The sequence below is a fragment of the Dipodomys merriami genome, unplaced genomic scaffold, assembly GCF_024711535.1.
Source record: "Dipodomys merriami isolate MVZ:Mamm:240054 unplaced genomic scaffold, mDipMer1.0.p SCAF_1201, whole genome shotgun sequence".
Taxonomy (NCBI): domain Eukaryota; kingdom Metazoa; phylum Chordata; class Mammalia; order Rodentia; family Heteromyidae; genus Dipodomys; species Dipodomys merriami.
In genome coordinates, this window is record NW_027202496.1 from 178022 (window position 1) to 198469 (window position 20448).

Here is a 20448-nt window from a genome sequence, read left to right on the forward strand (position 1 = left end):
GAGCTTTGATTGCTTTTATTTTCAGCGATTCGGAGCCTCACAGATGTTCCTTCCCCCGGGGCTGGCTTCGAACCTTGGTCCTCAGCTCTCAGCCGGGATTACAGGCGTGAGCTACTGGCCCTGGGCACGCAGACAAACCTTCAGGAAGGTGAGGGCACACAGATCTCCCTGCTCACTTCGGGGGGAGGGGGGGTGTCAGCACCTCCATCCCCACCTCCACAGAGGGGAACCCAGGGTTAATCAGGAAAGAAAACACCCCGAAAAGGTAAACAGTGAGCCAAGTATACCTATGGTGGGAAACAAACGGCTCTTGGTACCATGTTGAGGTGATTATCTTAACCTGGCTAGATAAAGCCACCGGGAGGGAGGGGAGGGGGGCAGGAACAAGGTTTCCCTCCCTCCGTGCTGTGGGGTGCCGTGTGCAAAAGAACACAACCAGCCTGGCTCAGCAAAACGCCACCCCCGAGGCCAGGCGCGCTCAGTGTGTCTGCGCCCTCAGTCCTGTGGGCTTGGGCTGGATGCCATCATGTCTGTCACCATGTGTCAGGGCCTGGGGTTTGTCGTGGCCGTCCTAGGCCTGGCTGGGGTCATCGCGGCCACCTGCATGGACCAGTGGAGCACGCAGGACCTGTACAACAACCCCGTGACCGCCGTGTTCAACTACCAGGGCCTGTGGCGGTCCTGCGTCCGGGAGAGCTCGGGCTTCACCGAGTGCCGGGGTTACTTCACCCTCTTGGGACTTCCAGGTAAGGGCCCCGGGGATCTGGGGGGGGGGGGGGGTGGGGACTAGCGGCGGATCGGGGATGGCAGGTGCCAAGGGAGCACTGGAGCAAGAGTCTCTGAGGCCCACCTTGAGAACGGCAGCGAGAAGATGAGGATCGTAGAGGGAAGGAACGTTCCAGAACTGTTGGGAGCCTCTGATCTGTTTCTGGAGACCGTGTCTATGTCCTGACCCCCCCCCGCCCTTGGCACTGTTTTTAGGGGAGGGGGGGTTCCCCTGAGCAAGCAGTCACGGTAGAAATGAGGCAGAGAAGCCGGGCATTGGCGGCTCCCACCTGACATCCCAGCTCCTCAGGAGGCTGAGATCGGAGGATCGCGGGTCGAGGCCAACCCCGGGGAAGGAAAAGTCTGTGGGGTTCTTATCTCCACGAATCCATAACTGGAGTCTCCTGAAAGGTGGTGATTACTAACGTAGAGTGGGTGGGCAAGAAAGGGAAGCGAGAGCTGGCAGAGGCGGCCGGACATCTTACCCTAGGGCAGAGGACAGGGTGACCTTGGAGGGACAGGGTTTGGCTGGGGATGGTGCTCAAGTCCAAACGAGGTATCTGGAACCCCACAAAGTGGTGTTTGTGCTTTTGTTTGCTTGTTTGTGGGACATCGTGAAGCGAGGAGAGCAGGCAGAGGCAATATAACTAGGTGACCGAGACAGAAGGACCCCGCGTCAAACACAAAGGACCAGATCCCGTCCGTAGGCCAAGCCGTTAGTCCCGGCAAAACCGGAGACCTAGACCGCTCTGAACAAGAGGGCGGCTTGGCCCTGAACCAATGCCACCTCCGACACCTGTGGAGACGCGGGCACACACCCCACACTGCTCCCCGGAGAGATGACACCGGCAAAGCAGCTGCCGGTACTACAGAAGGCAGCTACCCTACGGGATTTTGTGCGGCCTGCCTGGTGAGCCTAGGGCTTAATGTCTGTCTTGGAGATAATTGAGGCCAAGCACCTCTAGGAAGTCTGCAGACCCCGCTCTCTCACCCGGGGCCCAGCTCTACAGCCCCACCCAGGCTTCTCCTAGGGTGGGTCCCCAAAGACAAGAGCACCCCATGTTTGACCGAGGAACAGGGTGACCACCATACTCCAAGACGTACACAGGAGCTTGTGTGAGTGAATGTGAGAGAGACAGACAGACACTGAGAGACAGGGAGAAATACACAGGCAGGCAGGCAGACAGACAAGAGCTCACGACTCAACTTCTGTACGTATTTTTCAAATAGAATATTGTAGGAAGTGTGTGGGGGGGGGGGTGCAGGTCCTGGGGTTTGAACTCAGGGTCTGGGCACTGTCCCTGAGCTGCTTTTGCTCACAGCGAGTGGTGCTCTACCACTGGAGCCACAGCTCACAGTGGTTCATTAGAGATCAGAGTCTCCCAGACTTTCCTGCCCAGGCTGGCTTGGAACCGCGATCCTCCGATCTCAGCCTCCTGGGTAGCTAGGATGACAGGCGTGAGCCACCGGCGCCTGGCTTCAGATTTTTTTTTCTGATCCTGAAATTTAGCATAAAAGCATTTCACGGGGAAAGTAGAGGAGAGAAAAATGCCAGGCGTGAGAACCCATAGCTCCGGAATCAACTATGCATTGTTGTTGTCAGCCTATCCTTTTGGTGACAACACAGCCAACGTAGGCAGTGGTTAGAAGACGCATGCGATGCACGGAGCCTGGCTCCCGGGCCTTCCTAAGAACTCAGAAGCCTGTCTCTCCTTGGAATTAGAGACTCTGCCTACAGGGAGAGTGTGGCAGAATCTCTCCACCCTGATTGGCTCATCTCCGCTCACTTCCTCTAGTTGTCCCTCCCTCTCTTTTCCTGTCGGCCATAGAGCCCCACTCCCAGGACTCCCGGGTCTCAAGACCACGTTCTTTAGGCCATCTTACCCTTGCTTCTGCCTTGATCTGGCTCCTCTAGTTCCTGCTTCCTTCTCGACACACACACACGCCGACCACAGAGTCTCAAGTGTGCAAATGAGGGCCTGGGCGAGGGCGAGGGCGAGGGCTTCCCCATTGTGCGTTCTGTTTACTGGGAGGAAAATGAGTGGGTACAGCCCAGATAACATTGAGAGAGCCAAAGGGCCAGGCTTGTGGGGCTCACTTCCTGGTGAAGCTGCGATTATTAGCCACTGAAGCATGTATGTGTGGTGTATGTTGTGGTGTGGGTGGGTGTGCGTGGGTGTGTACTCACATTATTTCAGGGCCTTGAAGTCCAGATTTGAGATCTAGTTAAAATGGCTCTGAATACTGAAGCCAGATTATCTATCCATCCAGCTATCCATCTATCCATCCATCCACTTATCTATCCCTCCATTCATTTATCTATCCCTCCATCCAGCTTTCCATCCATCCATCCATCCATCCATCCCCGCAATATAGATATATAGAGCTAGATCTCTCTACATCCTATATTCATACCTCCTGTGGTTGTATTTTGTGTATTATGATCAACAAGGACTGCCCGGCTCTCATCCTATGAACAGAACAAAACACAAGCCAGGCGCCCGTGGCTCCCACCTGTCCTCCTAGCTACTCAGGAGGCTGAGATCTGAGGATCCCAGTTCAAAGCCAGCCCGGGCAGGAGAGATCGTGAGACTCCTATCTCCAATAAACCACTAGAAAAAAACTGGAAGTGGTGCTGTGGCTCAAGTGGTAGAGCGCTGGCCTTGAGCTGAAGAGCTGAGGGACAGCGCCCAGGCCCAGAGTTCAAGCCCCACGACCGACAAAAAAAAGAAAGAAAAAAAGAAAGAACCTCTGCAGAGCAGGAATCCCCGGTCCTCAAAAGTGGGGGGCGGCTTTTCTTTTCTTGCCCCCTGCTTGCCTGGCATGGGGCGAGTCCTCTACAGTCCAAGTGGAAAGGGATGAGAGGGTGGGGAGTGGGTTTCACACCCTTATTATTTGGGGGCATAAATCTAATGATTCTGGGGAGCGAGCTAAGCCTGATCAAATTTACCCTGTACGCTGGGCCATGGTGGGGTTCTATGGCGGCTGGGCCCCCCAACATGGTGGGCAGAACCAGACCTGCGGTCGGGGGGGGGGCACAGGAGCGGGAGGAGGGACACCCGCGTCCCCTGGGCTGGCGGAGCGTTCCAGGCGACTGGGAGACCCAGAAGCAGCAGGATAAGGACTCTTGATGGCCTCTCCTCTTAACCAACGAGGGAGAGGGAATGTCATCATAATAACGCCCTTGAACCAGGAGCGAAACTGAAGCTATCTAAGGAAAACACCGCGAGCAAACACTGCAGCGGGCTGAGGGAAAGTGCGTCCACTCTCACACTCACACACGCGCACACACACACACACACACGTGCAGGCGCATTTGCTGGGCGCACACCTGCGATCGAGAGGATCCCAGGCCCGGGTCTCCCCCGAGCCATGGCGGTGTCTACCACCGCGTGCCAGCTGGTGGGATTCCTGCTGGCCGCGTGCGGGGTGGCGGGGTGCATCGCGGCCACGGGGATGGACACGTGGAGCACGCAGGACCTGTACGACAACCCCGTCACCGCCGTGTTCCAGCACGAGGGGCTGTGGAGGAGCTGCGTGCAGCAGAGCTCCGGCTTCACTGAGTGCCGGCCCTACTTTACCATCCTAGGCCTCCCAGGTAGGAGGATGGCGGACAGGAGGCCCTGAGGGGGGCCGGGGAGAGGACCGTGCTGGTTCTGGCAGAGGTGGGGGGGGAGGTGGAGGTTTCAAGAGTTTGGGCTGAAAAGGATGGGGAGCCAGGCTGGTGGGGAGGGGGAGACTAATCCTTTCTTAAAAGAGCCGGGCGCCGGTGGCTCACGCCTGTCTCCCTAGCTCCTCAGGAGGCTGAGATCTGAGGATCGCCCCTGGCTGAAAGGCAGCCCCGGCAGGAAAGGCCGTGAGGCTCTTCTCTCCCATGAAACACCGGAGTCATCTTGGGGTGCTCTTGTCTTTGCTTTTTTCCCACTCCTGGGCTTGAACTCAGGGCCTGGGACTGTCCCTGAGCTGCTTTGGCTCAAGGCGAGCGCTCTACCACTTGAGCCACAGCGCCACTTCCGGCTTTTTCTGCTTATGTGGTGCTGAGGAATGGAACCCAGGGCTTCATGCATGCGAGGCGAGCGCTCTACCACGGAGCCACCTTCCCAGCCCAGTTTCCTTTCTTTCTGTATTGGGGTGGGGAAGAGCGGAGGAGCTGGGCGTTCACAGGCGTGGCCACCGGTGGTGGTGCAGAAGCTAGACTGGTCCTTTCATCGACTGCCTTTTTGTGCCGGTCCTGGGGCTTGAACTCAGGGCCTAGGCCTTGTCCCTGAGCTCGTCTACTTTAAGGCTGGCGCTCTAGCCCTTGAGCCACACAGCTCCCTGTCTGGCTGTTGGCTGTGTCTCGTGGAGATGAGAGTCTCCCGGACTCTCCCGTCAGCCAGGCTGGCCTCGCATGGTGATCCTCACAGCTCAGTCTCCCGAGGAGCTAAGCCAAGATACCAGGTGTGAGCCACACGTAGACTGGTCTACCTGAAACGTTGGGGAAGCCGGGTGAACAGACGGATAAGGTTCTGTTCCCCGCAAAAACAGCACAGCACCTCCCCTCTTGTGTTAAGGTTGCCCGCGTGGGCCCTTCCTCCTCTTCTTCACCCCGCTCCCCTCCCCCTCCCCCTCCTCCTCCTCCGCCTTCCTCTCCCCTTCCTCCTCCTCCCCGAAACCAACTCATTACTCATCCAATCATGCACTCAACAAACAGTTGGGTTCCCCCCCCCCCCGGTGCCCACTGGGCCGCAGGAACTCGAGTTTCGGGGTACACTGTGAGTCAGCCCAGTGAGCATCAGCCGTTGCCCCGAACCAAACCTCAACCAAAGCTCTGTGGCTGAACCCGGCAGACGCTTATTTCCGTCCCCACGTGAAATCCACAGCGGGACGGCTGCTACTGGAGGATATGTAGGGCAGGAGAAGCGAGTGGGGGGGAGGAGAGAGGGGAGACCCCCCCCCAGGCTCCAACCACCCCAGCCTGCAGGTGAACATCTGTCACCTGTGCTGGCATCATGGTGACTAGAGCCAGCCAGGTAGCCTGCAAGGCATGGGAGGTGTGTGTGTGTGCGTGTGTGCATGCGTGTGCATGTGTGTGCATGTGTGTATACTGGGATACTGGGGCTTGAACTCAGGGCCTTGTGCTCCCGATTGGCCTTTGCACTGCAGGCGGGCGCTCTACCGCGTGAGCCATGCCTTCACTTCCGGCTTTTTGATGGCTCGTGAGCAATCGGAGCCTGGTGGTCTTTTCTTCCCTCCCCCCCCTCCCCCGGGGATCAGCCTCCTGAACAGCTAGGCTCACAGGCATGAGCCGAGGGGAGGGGAGGGGAGGCAGGAGGCGGCCAGCACCGCTTTATACCCAGCTCTCCCCCCACGCCAGTGATGCTGGGGGTGGGGGTGGGGTGGACAGGGAAGAGGAAGGGGTGGGGGGCGGAGGGAGGGAGAGCCGCTCTGCTTAGTGGGCGGTTCCTGGGCACCGCGTGTGGACACGAGATTCCACTAAATACCAAAGTCGAGGGGGAGGGACACGTTCCTTGGGACAAAGTGTCTAGACACTCACTGATAATCTATGATGGGGGGTTTGGAGGGGGGTGGAGGGGGGCGCCACCCGCCCTCCTGCAGGTCTAGCTCGGCCTGTAGATTAGAGATCGGAATGCCTGCGCAGAGGGAATGAGCAGGAGGGAAGGGCTCAGGTGAAATGCAAGCACTAAAGCCACAGCAGGAGGAGGAGGAGATGGGGCAGCTGCGGGGCAGGGGCCTGCCCAGCCGGGGAGCCTCCCAGGGCCGCTGGGAGCACGCACAGCGTTTCTTCAGCAAGATAAGCTAGGTTGACGGGGCCAGGAGAGGAAAACCCTGCGGATACCTCGCCTGCCTTTTTAGTTCATGGTTCAAATAAGCCAAGTGTCAGGACCGTAGTTCGAAGCCAGCCTGGGGGGGAGGCAAGTCCTGTAACAAACACCACTCTGATCTCCAAGAAGCTACCCAGCCCCCCCCCCAAAAAAAAAGCGGGACGGGGTCCTGTGGCTGGAGTGGAAGAGCACCAGCCCTGAGCCAGCTTAGAAACCTGGCTGTGTTCTGAAAATCACCCACGTCGTTGTGAAAGCAAAGGAGGAAATACAAATCTGTAATAAAATAGAAAGCAGAGATGGTCACGGCGGCTCATGCCCGTCATCCTAGTTACTGGGGAGGGTGAGACGTGAGGATCATGGTTCAAAGCCAGCCCAAGCCGGCAAATCCCGTAAAGCTCCCACGGTCTGATTAACCACCGAAAAGGTAGAAACAGGAGCCTGGCTCAAACGGTAGAACACCAACCTTGTGTGGAAAAAAGCTAAGGACAGCAAACGAACCCTTGAATCCAAGCCCCAACAACACACCCACACACACACACCCATACACACATATGCACGTGCGCACACACACACGCACAGCCATCATCTAGAAGGTAGAGATTATTTCTCATGAAACTTGGTACCTCCAACAGCCTGTGCCCCAAGGCACTGGCCCCAGCTCTGAGCTCCAAAATGCTTACAGAATGAGTACACGAACTCATGGATACGTGTACGCGTGGGTTCGTGTATCATTCCGAGCACACGTGGGTGACTTGGATTTCTCAATGAGCAAACGGACAAGGCGCTTGCTCCCAGCAACTCCCCCCCGACTCCACCCCTTTGCCGAGAGGCCTAGACCCCAAAGGACAAGAACTGACCCACAGGAGTCCACGAGACTCCCATGATCACGGTGATCTAAGTCTCTCCCAGGCGCCATCTGGGCCTTGGGTGGATGCCTTTTGTGATTTCCCACCATTCCCCTGGCTCTTGGCCGCGCCACGGATTGGTCTATGGATTGCTCGGGCGTGCCGGGTGTACCCACTTGGGGTGCTCTAAGGCCCGTCTCTCCTGTGTCTTTCCCCTCCGCCCCCTTCCCGCTTTGCCCCGCAGCCATGCTCCAGGCGGTGCGGGCCCTCATGATCGTGGGCATCGTGGTGGGCGTCATCGGCATCCTTGTGTCCATCTTTGCCCTGAAATGCATCCGCATCAGCAGCATGGAGGATTCTGCCAAGGCCAAGATGACACTGACCTCCGGGATCCTGTTCATCATCTCAGGTTCGCGGGGTCCCCTGCCCCCCGCCTGCCACCACAACCCTCTCCCCCCCCAAAAAAAAATGGGTTCAAGAGAGCGCTTGAAGCTCCGGGCTGTGACTGTCCTCCTAGCTACTCAGGAGGCTAAGCTCTGAGGATCGCGGTTCAAAGCCGGCCCTGGCGGGAAAGTCTGTGAGACTCTGATCTCCAATGAACCACTCAGAAAACTGGAAGTGGTGCTGTGGCTCAAGGGGTAGAGCACTAGCCTTGAGCACAAAAGCTCAGGGACAGTGGCTCAGGCCCTGAGTTCAAGCCCCCAGGACACCAAAAGAGAGAGAGAAAAAGAGTTTGTTCTTAAAATCAGCAACATTGTTAGATCTAATTTATAAATATACATAAACATAGACAGGGTCCTACACCTCTATACACAGGTGTGTTAACTGAAGTATGATGTGTGCAAAGGGGAGGATTCCAATGGTGCAAATACCTTGCACAACTAATTTATAGTATAACAGAGCGAATGGTAGAAGGCCAGGGCTTGAGGTATGGAGGAGGGGGGTGAAGTTAAGGGGAGAGGGTGGGTGAATGTGCACATTCCTTTCCATGTGCATTATGTGAAAACAAGAACTGGGTAAGTTGAGGGGAGGGGTGGGGTTGGGAAGAGCTGGGAGAGGATGATGGAAGAGGCAACCCAGGTTGAAGTGGGAGCCCCTCTGTACAACTACTAAAAGATAATAAGCACATAACCATCGTAATAAAAAAGGAACTAGCCGGGCGCCGGTGGCTCACGCCTGTCATCCTAGCTACTCAGGAGGCTGAGATCGGAGGATCGCGGTTCAAAACCAGCCCAACCCCTTGTCCCGCACGCAGTGGTGATTATGTGACAGGAAGGGAATAATAGCCTGTCACCTGCGGGTCTACCCTGCACCCCTCTGCAGCTGCCGACAGACTGATCCACTCTCTGCCCACAGGTGTGTGTGCAATTATCGGGGTGTCTGTGTTCGCCAACATGCTGGTGACGAATTTCTGGATGTCCACAGCCAACATGTATAGCAGCATGAATGGGATGGTCCAGACGGTGCAGACCAGGTAAGACAGACAGACAGCCACAGCCACAGACACACCAATGCTGTTCCACCACCAAAACCTGGGTAAGAAAGCCGATTAAAACGCGTGTCCCCTTAATGGGACTGTCAGCACCTGAAAGAGCAAAATTTATCAGAGGTAACCATGCCTGATCGTAAATCAACCATCACCTATAAATTCATAAACTTCATTTCTGTGAGGTGTCCCCCCGGGGGTATAACCTGAGGCTGATCTGACATTCGCACTGAAATACAGCCACAGTTCCTGGGATTTATCTAACACTCACACACACGGGGGAGGGGGGGAGGAGGAGAGCTCCCCCCTCACAGCAGTGGTGACCAATCAGGAACTAGTAACTTGGCATGCAAATAAGCATCCGTTGACAGCAACCTGTCCGAGGCAGGCGGGCCCACTGTGGTGGCAACCAATCAGGTACTATTAGCCCAGTAGGCAAATGATACCAGTTGACATTAAGCTGTAGGGTGGAGGAGGGCCCATGGTGGTGGTGACCAATCAGGAACTATTAAACAATATGCAAAGGCACGGTATGCAAATGAACATCAGTTGCTAGGAAGCCATCAGGTGGGGAGAAGGCCCACTGAGGTGGTGACCAATCAGGAACTATTAACCCAGTATGCAAATGAGTATCCATTGACAGCAAGCCATGGGGGAGGTCCTATTAAGCTGATAACCAATCAGGAACTATTATCTGGTATTCAAATGAACAGTATGGAAATGAGCATCCACTGACTGGAAGCTGGCTTGTTGTAGGTGAAAACTTGAATGGAAAACAAACCAGGGGTAGAAAAGTTTAAAAAAGAAAAGTTTAAGCCGGGCGCCTGTGGCTCACGCCTGTCATCCTAGCTACTCAGGAGGCTGAGATCTGAGGATCAGGGTTCAAAGCCAGCCAGGGGAGGAGAGACCGTGAGACTTTGATCTCCAATAAACCATCAGAAAAACCAGAAGTGGCGCTGTGGCTCAAGTGGTAGAGCTGCACAAAAAAAAACAAAAAACTCCAGTAAAAGGGGAACTGAGAGGCTGGGCCTGGCCAGGGCAAGTGGACGAATCTTCTAGAATCCATGCCACTACCTTCACCCCATTGTGTCCCCGCCCAGGTACACCTTCGGCGCAGCTCTGTTCGTGGGCTGGGTGGCGGGGGGCCTCACGCTCATCGGAGGGGTACTGATGTGCATTGCCTGCCGCGGGCTGACGCCGGATGACACCAAGTGAGTTCTGGTCACGTGCGGCCTGGGGGTGGGGTCCTTCTCCCCAGGGGCTAATCCTCTGGTCCGAGTGGGACAGTTACAGAACTACACGGAGGCCGGGAGCCTGTGTGGCTCACGCCTGTCATCCTGGCTCCTTGGGAAGCTGAGATCTGGGGATTGAGGTTCGAGGCTAGCCCATGCAGGAAAGTCCCTGAGACTCTGATCTCCCATGGACCACCTGAAAACCAGAAGTGGTGCCGTGTGGCTCAAGTGGTAGAGCGCCCCGGCCGTGAGCGCAGGTTCAGGCTGTGTGAGCGACTGTTCTGTCTTGTTGCAGCTACAAAGCCGTGTCTTACCACACCTCGGGTCACAACGTCGCCTACAGACCCGGGGGCTTCAAAGCCAGCACGGGCTTTGGGTCCAACACGAGGAACAAGAAGATCTACGATGGTGGGGCTGCCCGGGCCGAGGATGAGGTCCAATCTCAGCCTTCCAAGTATGACTACGTGTAGGACCCCGGGAGCCCCTGAGCCGCGCAGAGCACCCCCACCCCCAGAGACACCTCCCCCTCCCCCCTCCCACAAGGAGATTGCATCTTCCTTCCTATCGCTTCTGACTCACAGTTGGAAGTTAGACTTGACGTTCCACCATCAACATCACCTGGCCAACCATTTCAAAGCAGCTCTGCCACATTCTTATTTATAAACTAGAAGCCGTAGATACATCTAGATGTCTAGAGAAGAGAGAGGAGAGTTAGATTATAGATAGAGACAGATACACCGATGATCAGTAGATATTGATAGATGAGAGACATGATAGACAGAGCAACAGACAGATTCTAGAGCCTGATATACAGATTATTGGTGAAATGATAGATGATTGATTCTAGAGACTGATACACAGATGATTGATAGAGATGGAGCGGAGAGGTGATAGATGGATGATAAAATTGTTAAGATAGACGTCACACGTCACCATCTTCCATTTGTAATAGAACCTTCCTACAACTAGCCATCAAATGTGGTCTGACTCCGTACCTGACACTTGGATCACTTAGACAGACTTTACCTTCCTCCTACTTAATAAACCCCTTGATAATCTCTCCCCCAGCCAGGCGCTGGTGGCTCACGCCTGTCATCCTAGCTACTCAGGAGGCTGAGATCTGAGGATCACGGTTCAAAGCCAGCCCCAGTAGGAGAGTCCTGTGAGACTCTTCTCTCCAATAAACTACCCCCTCTCCCCCACCCAAAAAAAAAGAAAAAGCCTGACGTGGCGCTGTGGCCCACGTGGTAGGGCCTGGAGCACAAAAGCGCAGGGACAGCGGCCGAGCTCGTGAGTTCAAGCCCCAGGACTGTCATCAAAAAACGAACGAATGCCAACTCCTTGCAGAACAAATGCTAGGGGGAAAGCTATGTGGAAATCTCCCAGCCCTGTGACCTGCATTTCCTTACACTGTGAGCTCAGGTTCGAGGCAACCACGCTTTTCTAATACATATGTTATCATAAATATATTTAAAAATATAGGTATTTTAGTGTCTGCCAACTCCACCCTGACCGCCCAGCTGGCAGTGGGATTCCTTTAGTCTCAGTCATAGCTGTCCCTTGGCACAGGTCCGGGCACACCGCACGTGCAGGCTGAGCTCAAAGTTCCTGGCACAGACACGCGCGCACACGTGCACAGTGGTCCCAAAGCCTCCAGGGAGCTACGCCGGAGGCCCGAGGGTTTCTGTGGCTGCCCCGGTCTTGTGGCTCGCGTGGGCACTGAGTGTTGGCCACGCTGCGTGATGTGACAATTAAACACACTGCTGTCTTCCGTGGGAACGGCTGATGTTCTCTTCTGTCCCCCCCCATGGCCTGGGGGCCTGGAGGCCACGCGGGGCTGGGGACGGGGGTCCACTCCGTGGGTGGATGGAGTGCACGGTCCAGTCACGGCCACACGTGCGTGTCAGGGCCACACCAGAGTCCGGACACATGTGTGTGCACGCCACGGCCCATCTGGGAGCCACTCGGCTCTCAGAGACAGCCGAGCGCCCGAACCCCAGGTGCACACCATGATGAACGCAGGCCAGACCCTCCTCCAGCCTGGGGGGGTGGGGGGAATACAGGGGGGGAACCCCCACACCAGGCCTGGGGTTCCATACCCAGCAGTAAGAAAAGAGGGGGAAGAGGGCAGCGGAGGAGGGAAGAGGGAGGGGGTTAGAAAGGGGGAAGGTGGGAAAGTAGAAGGGGAGAGAGAGAGGGAGGAGGGAGGGGGAGAGGCAGGAGGGGAAGAGGGAGAGGAGAGAGGTAGGAGGAGGAGAGGAAGAAGGCAGAGAGGAAGGAGGGCAAGAGGGAAGGGGGGAGGGGGAGGAGGGAGAGAGGAGGAGTAGAGAGGAGGGGAGGAAAGGGAGGAGGGGGAAGGGAGAGGAAGGGGGAAGAGGGAGGAGGGACAGGGAGGAGGAGAGGAAGAAGAGGAGAGGAAGAGGGGAGGGGGGAGAGGGAGGGGAAGGAAAGGGAGGGGAGAATGGGGAGAGGGGAGGAGGGGAGAAAGGGAGGAGGAGGAGGAGAGGGAGGAAGAGAGAGGAAGAAGGGGAGATGGAGAAGGAAGGGGAGAGAGGGAGGAGGGGGAGGAGGAGGGGAAGGGGGAGGAGGAGGGGAAGAGGGAGGAGGGAGGAGAGGGAGAAAAGGAGGAGGAGGAGAGGGAAGGGGAGGAGGAGAGAGGGAGGAGGGGAGGAGAGATCTTGAACAAATATTTGCCTACCAAACCAAGAGAGCCCCATACTTGAGATGACTTACATTTTCAAATTCCCAGAGTTCCTGCGAGTGAAATCCAGCGCCCCCCTTCACCTCCCCCTGCCCCCCTCCCCCAGCTTCCCCCCCACCCCCCTCCCCCAGCTTCCCCCCCCCCCCCGCCCCGCCCCAGCACTGGGAGCTACCCCGGCATGGCTGAGGCTCGGCTGAACTTCAGGTCCCTGGGCGCCTCCATTCCTTCCAGCCTGCTCCTCCCGTGATCAAAGCCCTGCCCTCCGCCCTCTGTGAACCCTGACATCTTATCTACTTCGTGCCAAGGGGAACTCGCCCCTGAAGAATATTGTGAAAGTCAAATACCAAACACTAGCCCAGTCGCCGGAGGCTCCCGCCTGACCTCCTAGCTACTCAGGAGGCTGAGATCTGAGGATCGCGGTTCAAAGCCAGCCCAGGCAGGAAAGTCTGTGAGACTCTGATCTCCCATGAACCACCAGCAAACTGGAAGTGGCGCTGTGGCTCCAGTGGTAGAGCGCTCGCCTTGGACGGAAGAGCTGAGGGACAGCGCCCAGGCCCTGAGTTCAAGCCCCAGTAGTGGCCTAAATTAATAAACCCTTGCTAAAAACTTCCCCTTGTGAGACTGTCCTCTTTGTGAGGGTCTGAAATGCTTTTCCTTGGCAATCTCGAAGTTCCTGTGATTTTTGTGTGGAAAGCAGAGAGAACTGAGCGGAAGCACCCCCCCCCCAAGATCACAATCTTGAACCAGGAATGGTAGCATACTCCTGTAATCCGGGGGGGGGGGGGGAAGAGGCAGATGGATCATGAAATCAAGGGCGGGCCCCCCTGATCTAGCCAGCCACTATGGAAACAAAGACACCCATGGTCCAGCCAGACCAGTAGAATGGTCACCAAGGTGAGTGGGACCCAGGTTTTTAAGAGATACAGACACACACACAACACACACAACACACACACACACAACACACACAACACACACACACACAACACACACAACACACACACACACACACACAACACACACACACACACACACACACACGTTTCCAAAATGGATCCCAGCTAATCCCTCCCCAACAACCAGCAGGCTCCACATTCACAATCCTTTTATTATTATTTTTTTTCGAGCGCTCTTGTCCCTCCCCGAGGGCCACGCACACGGTGGGCACCATTCACCCACGCCAGGACTTGTTCTCCATCCTGTTAATTCCCCCCACCCTCCCCCACCCCTCATCCTTCAGGATTCTCAACAGCCCTCGGCCGGGGCTGCGGCGCGCGCTGCAGGGCTATTGATGGCGGTGTCACGCGATGCTTGTCTCTCTCTCCGCTTCGTGCTAAAGATTGAGAACGGCTTTTGTTCTCTGGAGGAGCTGGTAGACGGAGACCCACTTCACGCGGCCCCACACAACAAAGCGGAGCCCCAAAAATCAACATCAAAAAGAAAAAAAAAACCACACAACTTCTTCCACTTGCCACCCACAAATCCGTCTGAAGCACCCCAAAGCAGCCATCGCCACGCAACGCAGCTGCGGGTGAGGTTTGCAGGGGCGGCTGTGTGATGTGGGGTTCGGTTTCTTTTCCACACCGAGTTCCCAAAGGAACATGGTCCTGGGGTTCCTGGGTGAGGGAAACTGAGGCACTCAACTCCTCGTGGGATCTAGAGATGACAAGTCATGTGATTTTACTTCTCCCTGATGTAGGAAAAGCAGGGGGGGGGTGTGTTCTGTGAAAATCCGGGGGTCTGGGCACGTGGAGAGATGTAAGCCAGGTGTGAGCTTGGGTCTCCCACGACCAGTGAACATAGCGTCGATGACCTGGCAAAGAGCTGGCAGCAAAGCTCTGGTCACGGGGCGGGGGTGCGTTCTTATTTACAACCACGCCCGCTACCCTTCCTCAGGGGCCACAAGAGTCCATTTTCCTCCGTGTGGGAATTCTCCACACTTGCCTCAGCTACCAGTGACAGCGGGAATGGTCTAAGCTTTAAAAAAAAAAAAAATTGATTTTGCCAGCCGGGCATGGTAGCGCCTACCTATAATCCCAGCAACTTGGGAAGTAGAGGATAAGAGGATCACGGTTTTAGCACAATCCAGGCCAAAGAAAACCAAAAATGTGGAGCTGGGTGCTGGTGGCTCACGCCTGCCATCCTAGCGACTCAGGAGGCTGAGATCTGAGGATCGCGGTTCAAAGCCAGCCCAGGCAGGAAAGTCCTGAGACTCTTATCTCCAATGAACCACCAGAAAAGCAGAAGTGGCGCCGTGGCTCAAGTGGTAGAGCGCTCGCCTTGAGCTGAAGAGCGCAGGGACGGCGCCCAGGCCCAGAGTTCAAGCCCCATGACCGACCAGAAAAGGAAGGAAGGAAGGAAGGAAGGAAGGAAGGAAGGAAGGAAGGAAGGAAGGAAGGAAGGAAGGAAGGAAGGAAGGAAGGAAGGAAGGAAGGAAGGAAGGAAGGAAGACAGACATGGGACTCAGTCTAAAACAGACACCAGAGCTAAAAGGAGGGAGGTGGGGTGGGGGGAGGCGGAAGGTGGCTCTGGGATTGGAATACTTAGTCTACTAGCAAACACAAAACCCTCAGTTCGAATCCCAAGACTGCAAGAAGTAAAAGTAAATGCTAGATGGCTTTGAGAAAATAAGGTGGTGTCCTTCTCCACCACCCCACGCCCTGGAATATTCCAAAGCAGAGGCAAGTTCTTTGAACGGAGCCACGGGCCCCGCATGACAAGATGGCTGCCCTTCCCCAGCTCCACGCGACTTCGTATGAGAAGCAGGTGAGCCAGCGCCAGGCCGCGCTCCTGCAAATAACCAGGACCCCACCAAGAAAGACACCCCAGGTTCACCATCCGATCAGGGAGGCCTGTGGACGCAACAAGTGTGTCTCTGCACACAAGTCTGATTCAAAGCAAAGCCAGGGGCTGGGAAGGTGGCTCAGTGGTAGAGTGCTCGCTTAGCACGCAGGAAGCCCTGGGTTCGAATCCTCAGTGCCACAGACACAGAAAAAAAGCCGGAGGTGGTTCTGTGGTTCAAATGGTAGAGCGCTTACCTTGAGCACCAAGAGGCTCGGGGACAGCGCCCAGGCCCTGAGTTCAAACCCCAGGACTGGAGCGAAAAAGAACAGGAAAAGAAGGTCCTGAAAGGGAAGAGGTGGTTGGAAAGCCCCAGGGACCCACACTGGGCACGTCTTGGTGTTCTGGGGGGCGTGGGGGGGGGAGATCTGGTCCTCAAAGGGGACCCAGCCCCAAACTCCAGGAGTCGTTCCCCGAGATAGCGAAATAGAACGGGAGGAGGACGGCGATCGCGTTCCCTGCCTTTCTATCCGGCCCACGGTCAGCCACCCCAGGCGCACAGAGACTCGCGCTGTGGGTTATGGTGGGGAAGGAGGGGGGGTGCTGGGGGGGGGACCGCGGGTGTGTGCAGAGGCGGGGCCGGAGCTGGACCCCGCTGCCCTCACGCCGCCACCTGAGAATCAGGGTTCCAAGGCCAGCCAGGGAAGTCTGGGAGACTCTTAGCTCCAACGAATCACCCCCCCAAAAAAAATTCAGACGTGGAGCTGCGGTTCCAGGGGTAGAGCGCCAAGCTTCGAGGGGAAAAGCTCAGAGAGAACGCCCAGGCCCTGAGTTCAAGCCCCAGGAGACACACACACACACACACACACACACACACACACACACACACACACACACACACACACACACACACACACACACACACACACACACACACACACACACACACACACACACACACACACACACACACACACACACACACACACACACACACACACACACACACACACACACACACACACACACACACACACACACACACAGTCAGGCCAGGTCCAGTGGGGCCTGTTTATAATCCCAGCTGAGGTCCCACAGGTGCTCTTCCCTGTTCAGGCCTCCCGAGACGGCCGCAGAGACCTCCAGGCCCCCTAAGAATACCACACGGGGCCCCCCAAACCTCCATTCCTGTTGTCATCCATTAGCCAAACCACGTTTATCACGGAAGAGTCGGAAAAAACGGCGTGAAAACCCACGGAATGGGGTGGAAATAAACACACGCTGGGGGGAGGGGGGGATGAGGGTGCCCGTGATTTGGGGGGGGAACAAAGGAAGGGGGGTGGCGTGAGGAAACACACTCACCTTTGGGGGGGTCGGGAGGCTCAGTCTGGAGGAGAGTTGTGTCTGTGCCTGTCTTCCCCTCACAGAGTGAGAGCAAGGGTTCTGGAAGCTTCTCTGGGCTGTGGAAGCTTCTGGCGCGTCTGGCTGCTGCACTATGGGGGGGGCGGTTATAAAGCAGCGCTAGCCCCCCAGGTGTCTCTGATTATCCGCCCACGGGCTCTGCCGCAGGTGAGCCTACTTGAATGCGGTTGGCTGGCCGGCCGGCCTTTCCTCCAATGGGGCTGCAGGGCGGGCTCGGCGGCTCACACCTGTCAGTCCGCCCTCATCAGGAGACTTCAGCCTGCGAGGACGGAGGTTCGAGACTCGCCCAAGCCAAAATAATAATTAAAAATTAAAAAAAAAAAAGATTTGGGCAACTTCATCTCAATGAGTAAGCAGTCGAGCGTGGTGGTGTCTGCCTGTAGCCCTGGGCACCCGGGGAAGGATTTCAATGAGACAATGGTGATCTGGGACACACACACACACACACACACACACACACACAAACGCACACATACACACACACACGCACACACACACACACACACACACACACACATCACAGAAGCTTCTAGGTGCCCGGTGGCTCCCGCCTGTCATCCTGGCTGCTCCAGGGATTGAGATCTGGGGATCGTGGTTCGAAGCCAGCTGGGGGCAGGAAGTAAGACTTTTTTTTCCTCCAATGAAGCACCCGAAAAAAAAAAAGAAGTTGGGAGGTGCGGCCCCCCCCCCGGGGGACCCAGGCCAGGCCCTGACGCGGGGCGAACCCCAAAACTGAGCCCCTACGCCCTCCCGCCCCGCCCAGCTCCGCTCCAGTCCCTGCCCAGGGATGCAGGTCTGGGGCTCGGATCTGGTTTCTGTGGGGTTTGGTGGACCGCGGTGACACCCAGTGGAGGCCACCTGGGGCTGGCCCTGCCCGTGACAGGACAGGAGAGACAGACAGACAGACAAATGGACAGAGACAGAGAGGAGAAAGAGGAGAGAGAAAGGAGAGAGAGGAGAGAAAGAGAGAGGAGGGGAGTGGAGGGGAGGGGAGAGGTGGGGAGAGGAGGGGTGAGGAGAGGAGAGGAGAGGAGGGGAGGAGTAAGGAGAGGTGGGGAGAGGAGGGGAGAGGAGGGGAGAGGAGGGGAGGGGAGAGGAGAGGAGAGGAGGGGAGGGGAGAGGAGAGGTGAGGAGAGGAGGGGAGGGGAGAGGAGGGGTGAGGAGAGGAGGGGAGAGGAGGGGAGGGGAGAGGAGAGGAGGGGAGGGGAGAGGAGGGGTGAGGAGAGGAGGGGAGGGGAGAGGAGGGGTGAGGAGAGGAGGGGAGGGGAGAGGAGGGGAGAGGAGGGGTGAGGAGAGGAGGGGTGAGGAGAGGAGGGGAGGGGAGAGGAGGGGAGGGGAGAGGAGGGGAGGGGAGAGGAGAGGAGGGGAGGGGAGAGGAGGGGTGAGGAGAGGAGGGGAGAGGAGAGGAGAGGAGGGGAGGGGAGGGGAGAGGAGAGGAGGGGAGGGGAGGGGAGAGGAGGGGTGAGGAGAGGAGAGGAGAGGAGGGGAGGAGTAAGGAGAGGTGGGGAGAGGAGGGGAGAGGAGGGGAGAGGAGGGGAGGGGAGAGGAGAGGAGAGGAGGGGAGGGGAGAGGAGAGGTGAGGAGAGGAGGGGAGGGAGAGGAGGGGTGAGGAGAGGAGGGGAGAGGAGGGGAGGGGAGAGGAGAGGAGGGAGGGGAGAGAGGAGGGGAGAGGAGAGGAGGGGAGGGGAGAGGAGGGGTGAGGAGAGGAGGGGAGGGGAGAGGAGGGGAGAGGAGGGGTGAGGAGAGGAGGGGTGAGGAGAGGAGGGGAGGGGAGAGGAGGGGAGGGGAGAGGAGGGGAGGGAGGAGAGGAGAGGAGGGGAGGGGAGAGGAGGGGTGAGGAGAGGAGGGGAGAGGAGAGGAGAGGAGGGGAGGGGAGGGAGAGGAGAGGAGGGGAGGGGAGGGGTGAGGAGGGAGGGGGAGGAGAGAGGAGAGGAGGGAGGAGGAGGGGGGAGAGAGAGGAGGAGGGGAGAGGAGGGGGAGGAGGAGGAGGAGAGGAGGGGAGAGGAGTGAGGTAGTGAGGGAGGGATGGGAGGGAGAGTGAGAGGAGAGGAGAGGGAGGAGGAGGAGGAGGAGGGTGAGGAGAGGGAGTGATGGGAGAGGAATGTATTAGAGAGGAGGAGTAGGGGAGGGGAGGGAGTGAGGGGAGGGGAGAGGAGAGGAGGGAGGAGAGGAGGGGAGGGAGAGGAGGAGGAGAGGTGAGGAGAGGGTGAGGGAGAGGAGGGAGGGAGAGGAGGGGAGGGGAGAGGAGGAGGAGGAGAGGAGGGGAGGGAGAGAGGATAGGAGAGAGGTATAGGTAGTAGGAGGATGATGAGGAGTTGAGGGGAGGGAGAGGAGGGGTAGAGAGAGGAGGGTGAGGAGAGGAGGGTGAGAGGAGTGGAGGGGATAGGAGGGGTCTGATTATATACTAGTGATGAGTCTTCGATTAGGAGAGTGAGGTGATGTTCTATGCTGTAATGCGTGTATGTATCTTATAGATTTATATTATCGTCGATTTATCTTTCTATTCATTTATCTTATATTATCTTTCTATGATTTAGGTAGAGGTAGTGTAGGTGAAGTTAGTTATTCTGTATATTATATCTGCTATTCTTTATTATTAGTCTTTTATCTTACTCTTCTTTTCTATTGATTTTATATTATCTTCTGTCTTCTATTCTTATTTCTTTATGCTATATTCTTTTCTTCTTTTGATTTTGCTATCTATTCTTTTACTATTATTTTATTTTCTTTATATTATTTTATCTGTCTCTTATGGTCTTTTATTTTCTCTTTCTTTTATCTTCTTTTATCATTTCTTATCTTTCTCTTCTTTTCTATTCTCTCTTTTATATTCTATTAGTTTATAATTTATCTATTATTTTCTCTTCTCTGTATTTTATCTATTCTTCTTCTATTCTTTTCTCTTATATTTTCTTTCTATTATCTCTTCTTTATCTTTTCTTTTCTATTATATCTCTTTTATTTATCTATCTTTTATTTTACTCTTCTTTTCTTTTCATCTTCTTTTCATTTATCTTTATATATTTTCTTTCTCTTCTTTTATCTTTCTTTTCTCTTATTTATCTTCTCTTATCTCTTCTTTTCTTTTCTCTTTCTCTTCTTTTCTATTATACTCTTCTTTATCTTCTTCTATTTCTCTTTCTCTTTCTTATCTTTCTCTCTATTTTATCTTCTTCTCTTCTATCTTCTCTCCTTTCTTCTTTACTCTATCTATCTTCTCTCTCTTTTCTTTCACCACACAAAACCACACACCTAATAATAATAATCTCTCTCACCCACCACACACCAACCACCCCCCCCCCCACACCCCAACCCCCCACAACACCCCACCCCCCCCCCACCAACACACCACACCCAACACCCCCACCCAAACCCCACAAACCCCACCAAC

At 55.9% G+C, this 20448-nt stretch overlaps 2 protein-coding genes across 3 annotated transcripts in view; one reads left to right on the top strand and one right to left on the bottom strand.

Moving 5' to 3' along the window:
* The first annotated feature begins 526 nt into the window (after positions 1 to 526).
* On the top strand, positions 527 to 11928 carry Cldn18 (claudin 18). Of its 2 annotated transcripts, none has more exons than XM_070016970.1 (5): positions 527 to 746; positions 7680 to 7844; positions 8792 to 8909; positions 10022 to 10132; positions 10449 to 11928. In XM_070016970.1, the coding sequence occupies exons 1-5, from the start codon at positions 527 to 529 to the stop codon at positions 10621 to 10623; spliced, it is 789 nt and encodes a 262-aa protein (XP_069873071.1). In that variant the 3' UTR covers positions 10624 to 11928. The 2 variants fall into 2 exon arrangements, with proteins under 2 accessions (XP_069873071.1, XP_069873070.1); XM_070016969.1 differs by lacking the exon at positions 527 to 746 and adding an exon at positions 3962 to 4363.
* Positions 11929 to 16682: 4754 nt separating this feature from the next.
* Dzip1l (DAZ interacting zinc finger protein 1 like) overlaps positions 16683 to 20448 on the bottom strand; it is a 22071-nt gene continuing 18305 nt past the window's right edge. Inside the window, exons 16-17 of the mRNA XM_070016967.1 lie at positions 16998 to 17128; positions 16683 to 16786 (exon numbers count right to left, since the gene is read on the bottom strand). Coding sequence (XP_069873068.1) covers positions 16683 to 16786; positions 16998 to 17128 — 235 coding nt within the window. The remainder of the gene's footprint in view (positions 16787 to 16997; positions 17129 to 20448) is intronic.